Source organism: Coptis chinensis, chromosome 1, assembly GCF_015680905.1.
Source record: "Coptis chinensis isolate HL-2020 chromosome 1, ASM1568090v1, whole genome shotgun sequence".
NCBI classification, from domain to species: domain Eukaryota; kingdom Viridiplantae; phylum Streptophyta; class Magnoliopsida; order Ranunculales; family Ranunculaceae; genus Coptis; species Coptis chinensis.
Window position 1 is genome coordinate 86,280,210 of NC_141456.1, and position 9,781 is coordinate 86,289,990.

At 37.4% G+C, this 9,781-nt stretch overlaps 2 protein-coding genes across 2 annotated transcripts; one reads left to right on the forward strand and one right to left on the reverse strand.

Moving 5' to 3' along the window:
• Positions 1 to 1,748: 1,748 nt before the first annotated feature.
• On the reverse strand, positions 1,749 to 9,582 carry LOC147525612 (nuclear factor 1 A-type protein (DUF1005)). The gene is made up of 3 exons (XM_086556924.1): positions 9,313 to 9,582; positions 3,146 to 3,821; positions 1,749 to 2,579 (listed from the first exon to the last, which is right to left on the reverse strand). Exons 2-3 carry the CDS (start codon positions 3,754 to 3,756, stop codon positions 1,904 to 1,906), a joined length of 1,287 nt encoding a protein of 428 aa, XP_086413050.1. The 5' UTR covers positions 3,757 to 3,821; positions 9,313 to 9,582; the 3' UTR covers positions 1,749 to 1,903.
• LOC147525613 (late embryogenesis abundant protein) lies at positions 3,821 to 9,124 on the forward strand. Its single transcript, XM_086556990.1, has one exon. The coding sequence runs from the start codon at positions 8,485 to 8,487 to the stop codon at positions 9,079 to 9,081; it is 597 nt and encodes a 198-aa protein (XP_086413116.1). The 5' UTR covers positions 3,821 to 8,484; the 3' UTR covers positions 9,082 to 9,124.
• Positions 9,583 to 9,781: the final 199 nt, after the last annotated feature.

Sequence of the window (9,781 nt, forward strand, 5' to 3'; positions counted from 1 at the left end):
AAATATAAACAATAGCAGTTCAGTGAGAAATTAAAGAAAAATCTATCTAGGGTTTGTTGCGTCCGAGGGGTTGGTCACAGTGTCACACTAACATGGATACTTGTTCTACCTTGATACTGGCTTTTATCTCTTTCATTTGTTATTAATTGTTGGTATGCCCTTTGTCCCCTTCTAGTATTTGTTTACTGAAAAATATCTTGTTGACGAGTATCCACTTTCTTTTCTAACATGGCTTAGGCACTCATTGACGAGGTGAAGAAAATCACAAAACGTTCGCCTTTCCCGCTTTTTCATATTTTAAGAGATCGTATCACTGCTGAAAGCACCACTGTGTAACTGAACTATTTTATGGTAAGAGGAAACTGACAAAAAGGATTTAAGTACTCATCTTCAGGCTGGTGGTGGCCCGAAATGTGCACGCGTGCGGGTAAACATATGCAGTTATGCACAGAGCCACCATTTGCTCCACACATCTATTTATCACAGGGCTTTTTACAACCTTTCGCATACATCCCCAACAACTATAGTAAAATTAGACATGCCCCCCAACTCTATCCCTCAATAAGGGATGTCCAAACGGTACCTGACCTGGCCCGAATCCGACTTTTTGGGTTTTGAATGGGTATCGGGTTATCCGAACCCGGACCTGTTTTCAGAGTCAGGGTATTTTGTTGAGAAGCGTGACCAAACTCTATTCTAATCTTATATTTCGGATACCTATCGGGCTCGGGTTCGGATTTCGGGTAGGATAAAACCCAATATAAATGAAGAAAGAAAACAATAAAAAACTTTATTTGAAATATATATCTATATTTTATTCGTTCTTCGGTTATCCATCAATCATTCAAACAAAATAAAACTTCTAATAAATTTGAAAGTAATTATCACTTATACTCGGACATAATTATTTGATGTGATTTAAAAATAGATGGACTCGGAATGAACTATAGACACATGATCACGTGCAATTATTGAAAAAATTGGAAATCCCAACATAAATTTTTTCATAATCCAATATATTAAATAATTCATCATTGTAAACATAAATGAGATTATAATCAAAATATTTATCTAACTCATTTTTTTATATGAGATTAGTAGTATACAATTGAAACCGGATTTAGAGTTCGATTTCGGGTTTTTTAGCCCTTTTAATAGGTTTAGGGCTAAATTATTGAGTCAGACTTGGGTCGGTTCGGGTTTAGAGAGTGTGACCAAACCCTATCCTATGTATTTTGGTTTGGGTTCGGGTTTGGATTTTGTTGAGTTCGGACAGGGTTCGGTGCGGGTATTTTGTTCGGTTTCGGGAAAATGGACATCCCTCATATATAAATATATTTTGTGGAAGTGCCAAACTAAAACTCTAATAATCCACCACTTCGTAAAAGAGACAGGAATCATATCTCTAACGAATGACAAAAGACACAAGGAGGATATTTTGATATTTTGAACAGATAAAGAAGTGAGAAGCGCACTTGTCCAAATTAACGTGATTGTTAGGTGTAATCCGACAGAAACTCTTCAGTGATTATCCATCTATGTGTCTTAGGACGGCTCTAATTAGCCTCTGATCCATTTGATTGTCAATTCTTTCATACTTAACTGTAGCTAAAACAAGGCTGTTTCCTAGTAACCCCTACATGAAACAACTCCATCTTATTTTAAAAATAAAAAATAAAACAGGTTTAAGCAAGTGAATAAGAGTAATAGCTTAGTCGAGCAGCGCACGCAAATGTACTCCAGAAGCAGAATCGAACACACAAATGGTGACTGGTGTATTTGTAGCTAGTAGCACAGAGCTCAAGTTAGATGATTATACAAGGCATACCACAACTTAACAGGATTGCAATGAACAAGATGAAAGGGGAAACTGAAGCTTTTTATGATAGTTTTTCAGTCACCTTCATAAAGAAGTGCGGGTTCCCTTCTTTGCTTTCCTACAGAATGGCCTGCATGCCTCGATGCTTAGATCAACAGCTGCAGCAAGTGCCATGAAGATAGCAGCATCCTCGACACAAGTCACATGCCGCATGGCGAGTTGTACCAATGGCTTGCTTCTCTTCCCTTCCCCTTGTACCCTACAGTTCATAACAAAACCACCCTGTATGGGCACCACTGATGCAACGTCTCCACTGCTTTTCGGGCTTGGCACAGGTGTCCCTGATAGGGTCTGCCTCTCAGTGTCTATGAAGAATTCCCCACCCTTGTCGGCACTGATAGAGATCTCTGACACTACAAAACCACCACCTTCTTGACCTTCAGAGAGAAGGTGAAATCTGCAGCATACTGAATCATTAGAGCCATGCTCTCGCCATGCCTCAAGCTTACCCCATGGTTGCCAGCTGTCAGGCCCAAAATTATCAGGACGGACAATCAACCATGCTCCTGGGTTGGAGCGTGCAACACGGTCACATCCTGTAGACGGCACAAAAGGGGTAGCCATGAAAGCAGCGGCAACTGCCGACCCAGAGAGGTCATGTATCATCATCTTCCAGCCCTTCCTCTCTCTCCTCTCAGTTTCCTGGTCACTTTCAGCAGAGCTTGACCAATAATTGCTCATAGCGTCCATTTGAGATACCCTGTTGTGTTAACAAGAAGCATCATTACACACCAGTATATATGATAGGTTACTAGAGCAGCTAAAGACTAGACTAAACTCCAAGAGTAACTCTATTCAAAACCAAAGCAGTATATTTATGACCAATGCTCTATAGCAAGAATACTGAGAGTTAGTTAAGTTGTCATAGCATCTAAGGAGTGGATAACGGCTTGGCATACATTGCACATTTGCCTTGATGTATCAATTAGAATGTCCAACCAGTATTCTTCATTTCGGATCAGCCACAGACCATAGTCAAATGAATCAACTACCCATTCATTTATACTTAAAAGATTATAGTATCATAGCTAGTTTTGTACATTCCCCAGATTATATGGCAGTTATTATGATACTTATTAACGAGTTTGCCCAGAATAAACAAAGTGGAGTTTAAAGAGCAAATAAGAAAAAATATAAAAACTTTAAAACAATTAAATTCATTTTGATGGCTTTCATTTCTTTCGTTCTTTCTTTTCTATAGGAGTTCAATAACTAGGTTTTAAGGTTTTAAACTGCTGACGAAAGAAGTGTTCATACAGTTCTTACCGCCTATCACGGCTGAACTTGCAGCTGAAAATAGGTTGCCTGATGTTGCCGTGAAGTTGGACTATTTGTGGGTTCAGTGTGGTCTCATCTTCGAACTGGAAAACATATCTAGGATCAGGATCCAGCTTAACTCTTAGATGCAGTTCTGCTCCAGGTTTACCGCTATCCTGCTTGGTTTTCCCAAATTGAATCCAACCATTGTGAAGTAACACGGGTTTCCCTTCTCCCCATTCAGGACCCACCTGTAACCTGAATGTCCCTATTTGCTGCTTTTTGCTACCAACACCACAATGGAACCCCTTCCTTACAGTAAAAACAGTGATCTCCAGATAAGCATGAGAACCATGAAAGAATCCTGGAGTCAACAATGTTTTTACATCAGATTCTTCAAGATAGAAGCTCGTTGTGCTACTATGCGGTTCTGGTGCAGCTTCAAGAGAGGAGATAAAAGGGATTGGTGTTGTATAAACAGGGAAGCCTCTGAGACGGATCTCACAGAGGAATGGAGAAGTGGACGCCTGAATTCCATTACGAACATCTTTCAAGGCTACTACTGGGATTCTTAGACCAAGTGATCCTATTGACAATTTAACAAAAGCTTGCGGGTCCATTGAGGTCACAAGAATCTCCCCATTAATCTCAAATTTTGACCATCTCAGTAAGTAACCCTGTTAACCTGAAAGTAAGAAACAATCAATGAGGAAGAGTTGTACTAGACCATAAAAAAAATAAAGAATCAAACTAACCTAAGCATTTTGAGGTTTACAGGGGAAAAACAGTCAAAAATAAAATGTTTTGAGTCCATACCTTGAATTGGATTTTTTGTTTGAATAACAAAAAAATAGATAAACCCAAAAAAATCAGCAGCCTAGGGAGAACACTTTCATTAAAATGAAGAGATATGCTTGATCAAAATTCATTCATATATCTTCCCCGAAGGATAAGCAGTAGACAGAACATCTAATCATGGGTACAAGATACAGTGGAAATAAAGAAATAGGAGAAGGTTTTCTTCTCTATTATTCATTAATACTATTATTCTTATCAAGAGGACAAGGATATCTGGATCATCATTGAGACCAAGGAGATTTTATATGATTGGGCTTCAGGAAATCCTTATTGAGATGAACGGAATTTCATAATCTGTTTTTGAGTAGGACTCCATTCTGTTGTAATCTTGACTTGTATTTATGGCCCTTTGTTCTCTTCTTTTTTTCGATAATATGCCCTTTGTTCTCCTCAGTGTCTTGCTAAGGAAGCAAGAGGTGGAGGCATATAGACCATCTCTCTCATGATTTGATTTTCTTTGCCACATCATCAATATAATTCTATTGTACTGTACTACATTGACACATAAAAAATGACACAGTCAATACACAGTGACGTGGCATGTTGCAACATCGATGTTGCAGTGATGAAAATATAAGCCAAAAATATTTTCTCTCTCAAAAACACTTATTCTATTTCCAATATCATCTTCCCATTCTCATATTTTCTTCTTAACAAACCATTCATTCCATTGATTTTTCATGACGCAACATTGATGTTGCAGTGGTTTTCGTGATGCAACATTGACGTTGCAGTTGTATTTGTCGGTGCAGCATTAATGTTGCAGTGGTTTTCATAGTGTAACATTGATATTGCAGTGTTATTTCTCGGTGCAATATTGATGTTGCAGTGGTAGTTTTTCATAGTGCAACATTGATGTTGCAGTGCCACATCACTGTATCAGTTTTTCTGTGTCAGTGTAGAATTACTCTTAAATGTAGACCCAAATAATAGCTCTTGGGTCTAGGACAGCTCCCACCGATAACCAGATCCAAGCGTCGCTAGACCATTGTCACCAAGTACTCTGTTTTTCTTAAAAAAGACTTGTTTAAAACTCGAGAAGATGAAGAGGAGTTTTATATATGTTTAAAACCCGTATTTAACAATGAAACGTTTTAAACGTTTTAAATGTGTTTACTACAATATTTTCAAAATATCCCGTTTTAAACTTTTATACTTCTATTTTGAAAATTTACATAATTTATTATCTAAAACTTCCATATTCTTATTCTCTACCTTCTTTACGAAATTGCAACCTCTAAAATTGTTTCAATTTGTCTTGTAGTGTTGAAGCAAGAATTTTTTAAATATCACTTGTAAAATGACGGTTTTTAAAACTTTTAGTTTAAAGTTTGCTACATTTTCATTAGTGATTTCTTTCAATCATAGACAAACAAAATTCTCATGTCTATCGTTATTTCTTTTCCGTTTTTATTGTGTTTTTTACGTTTTAAACCCGTTTTCCGTTTTATACCTGTTTATTTTGCGAACATCCTTTTACGCCTTTTTTCCGTCTTTTTTCCAAGCTTTTCGTTTTAAACCCGTAATAAACTTTTATTAAACTTCTCGTTAAAATCCCATCCCGTACTTGGTGACAATGCACTAGACAGGCTTATTAGAGATGTTGGACGACACCAATTGATGCATGAGCATGGATACTATATTAGCATATTGCTTAGTTTATTAAATTAGCAACAAACTAATATCGTTGGTTTATGTTAAGAAATATTGGTATTAGGAAAGATATGATTTGTATTTTGTGTTTGAGGAAAAAATTTATTGTATCTCCACATGTTCTATAAATGTGGTAGGAGTATTATTTTGTTACCATCTTGGGTTTCTTGATGCCCAAGTACTAGTACTATAAAATATAAATTGATGTATTGTAGAGAGTTATCTAACCATTCTTTCCAAACCTACTACAAGCTTCATTATTCCATTCTTCTTCTCTTTCACCTTTTCTTATTGGTTTTCCCTATTATAAAATTGTTACAACTTTCCTAGCATCATCATTTACAGTGTCATATTTGTAATAGAACTAGATTAATTAGTAAGGTTTCTATATTGGAGTCCAAGTGGAATTAGGAATATGGTTTATTATAAAAAGGCATCTAGGGCTTCAACGTTAGATTGGTTTCTATTGAATATTATTTCTGAGAGAATTGTTCTTCAATTTGAAGGTTTAAACCTAGTTTTAGGTGTTTCTTTCATTAAAACTAATTGATGTTTAACCATTGTTGAAGATTCCACCAACAAGTTATATAAAATTAAATTTTGTATCGGAGCCATTAAAATCTTGGCTAATTTTTCATGGAGACTAGAAGAAGAGATTGGCCACCATCATTGAACACTAGACTTGATCAATTAGAAGAATCGCTTGAAAAAATCGTGACCGAGATGAAGAAGATGCTTTGGCTCAAGCATCGAAACAGGTTGTTGTCAAAGATAGTGGTAAAGAGTATGAGAGTCCACAATGTTAGGATCATCACTCCTATGAATCGAATATTTATACCGATTCCAACCGACAGGTTGATGGTTATTACCGCCCCCAAAAACGCAGCCCACACCATGGAGATTATCGACAAAGTCGAGAAATCCACCACAGCCATTCAACAAACCAACGTGATGAAATTTTTTCTCCGACAGACTAACGACAACATTATTGTAAGTCCTATCAATTTTCTACTAGCTGGAAAAAAAGAGATGATGAACCTGCTTGAGATATCCCTATACCACAACAGCTTGTCCATCAAAATACAAGAAAACCGCATGCAGTGCACGAGTAGCATACAAGTCCCTTACAACTTTCTGGCGATAATGGTGTGATTATGCAGAAAAAGGTGTTGCTTACCAACACACCAATGTGTGAGTCAGCGAGATCAGTAGAGAAATCTAAAGTTCAATTAATTCGAATAAGGGAATTGTAAATTGACCAAAAATTTGCAAACTCCTTTCGTTTCTCTATTCCAAAGTCTCAAAGTCTTCAAATAGACAATCGTAGTCATGATGAGCAACATCAGCAAGATTGGGAAGAAGAAAACCAACTTATTGCATCTCACTCATTGACGTCCAGTCAAGAGATTGAGAGTAAAGAGCAAGATACATAGCATGGGTGTAAGGATGACTTTGATGGAATTCCAGTTCAGATCATTGAATTGATTAAAGAAAATCTTTTGGAACCCCAAATGCTACAAATTGCTATGGTGAACAGGTAGTCCTCTTTGCATAAAGTATTCGTTGTGTCACAACAATTACAAGAAATTGAGCAGCATGAGATAGGGAAGAAGACAAAGCCCAGCCCACCGCCTCCACCTCTTCAATTCCAGTTGCAACATTGTCATATCGGCTCTTGGGTGCGTGAAAGTCAACTCTAAGAGAATTGTTCTTCAATTTGAAGGTTTAAACCCTATTTTTAGGTTTAACAATTGTTGAAGCTTCCGCCAACAAGTTTCATCATCAATCTGGGGGGAGTTTCCCATCACATATCACTATACACAAGTTTTATATTTATCACTAACACAAAAAATACTACTTATGCAAAGACCACTCCTTTGATTAACAGAAAGATAACTTTTTAACTTGCAAAGTTGATTATGTACCAAATTTAGAGAAGTTTAGTGGAACAGAAGTGCCAATATGAACAGAGAAATTATTTGTATTAATATAATTAGAGTTTACTCACTCACATGAGGCGTACTAGCATGTTGTACATTCCCACAAAAAAAATAATAATAAAAATAAAAAAAAATACTCTAACATAGAGTTGAATCAAGCATCGAAGAGATTAGTTGACAACAGTCAAAGGGCACCCAAGCCCAATACAATAGGGGTCTACCAGTGCAAGTCAGCTGAACACTGAATGATGAGTGGGTGGGTTAGTTTTCTAGTCATCGACTCATTCCACCGTTCATTAAAGTTTATTATGGTTTCAGATTTGTTGAAGCAGTTACTGCCAAGAGGTTGCCACACATTGATTCATGCAAGTCATAAAAAAAACATGTACCCAACCTAGGATAATAAATCCGTTTGAAGAAATTCCCATTCTGAGCCCTAATCGGTCTATGTAACTTTACTCTGTGTGTGTGTGTTGGGGGAGGGGTAACTTAGAGTTGTCATGAAAAGACAATGGTAGTTACCAAACTTCAGAGAAGATCTATTAAATAATTTCGAATTATATTAAAGTAGGCAGAAGGGAAAGGAAAGAAACAGGATTTGCTTGGGTTCAAGTTTGGCACTTTCCTTTACCTAAGTATAAAGTGACTGAAATTCCTAAATAGACAGACACTTTTAGGATACAAGGAAACAATTGCTTTAGCACCAGGTAAAGAAGATACCAAACCTCCCTCAACATTTAGAATTTAGAAATGAATGAAGATATCTCTTAATCTTGCCAACACCCCCCAACATCCAAAATTCATCATCAAAAGCCCCAACATAAAATTGAACCACCACTTGGGTTTGCTTCCCCTCAAATGTTATGTTCTTCAGAGTTCTAACCAGTGGTAGGTTCAATGCAAAAAATAAACCTCGACCCGAAACGCACCCATCCCTTAGTCTGGATCACTGCCATCATCTGTACCATAATATCCGTTGCAGTGATAATAGCAGGGCTAGTTATATTCATAGGCTACATGATCATCCGGCCGACAGTCCCCTTCATCAGCGTCGCCTACGCAAATCTAGACAACCTACAATACGACAGGGCGGGACACATGGATGCTCAAATGACACTCCTAATCAAGGCAGAGAACGACAATGGCAAAGCGCACGCAACATTTTCCGATCTCAGTTTCTACCTATACTTTGAAAATATACAAATAGCAAAATTGACAGCAGGCTCATTCGACGTGCTGAAGAACACGTCTGTGGACCTACACTACCTGGTGCAATCATCGTCCATTCCGTTAGAACCATACGCGATGGAAGAAATGGACGCGTCCTTAAAACACGGGGTTATATCGTTCCAACTTAGTGGGAAAGTTAGGACGCGATGGAGGGTTGGTGCAACCATTGGGTCCGTTAAGTTTTGGAGTCATTTGTCGTGCCAACTTAACTTCTTGACCAATGGTACCAGCGTTCATTCTCGGTGCAGCTCTAAGTCCAACTGATTTTCTTTTTCTTTTTTGTATAATATATAAATTTGTTTGTTAAGCATTTGTTTCTTTATGTATAAGACAGTTTTTTTAAAAAGCAAATTGAAACCAACAAGATATATATTTTATAATAACGCTAAAATGTTTGAGTAGTTTTTAGTCAAACTAATGAAAGTCAAAATTAGTCAACGACTGAAAAAACAGCAGCAGAAGAAGAGAAGAGAAGAGCAGTGGAAGGGTGGTCACCTTTATTAGTTGAAGGTAGACAGATAGCTTTGTGAAGAAGGCACCCTGGAACACTCCCAAGTCCCAAGTCCCACCAGAAAACAATCTTTTTTGCTGCTGTTGTTTATAAAGGACAGCAACCTTAACCTCAAATTGAGTAGCCCCGGTCGATTGATTGCTTCAAAAGTGTGAGAGAGAAGAAAAAAAAAGGCTTCCACCAATGCGATGAAAGTGAGACAGACACACAGCAGCAGAGAATGGAGACAAGGAAGTAAAGACGTAGAAAGTGATGACAGCTGTAAACACCTATATAGTCAAACACTTTAAAATAATGACAAAATTAGCTTATAACCAATTCTACTGCTTTCCATATGTACCAAACACTCAGCTCACCTCCGATTATTATATTCTTCTTCACTTCGTGTGAACTGTGGAATGAACATTGGGAAACTGTTTTTTATTTTACACGTCAGCATCAATACCAAATTCA

What these genes read in the sequence shown, in the direction of transcription:
- LOC147525612 (XM_086556924.1), bottom strand. Translation starts at nt 3,756, where the DNA reads ATGGACCCGCAAGCTTTTGTTAAATTGTCAATAGGATCACTTGGTCTA. An exon ending in AAGTTCAGCCGTGATAGGCG is followed by an intron (nt 2,580 to 3,145) that starts GTAAGAACTGTA and finishes TTAACACAACAG; the next exon opens with GGTATCTCAAATGGACGCTA.
- LOC147525613 (XM_086556990.1), top strand. Translation starts at nt 8,485, where the DNA reads ATGCAAAAAATAAACCTCGACCCGAAACGCACCCATCCCTTAGTCTGG.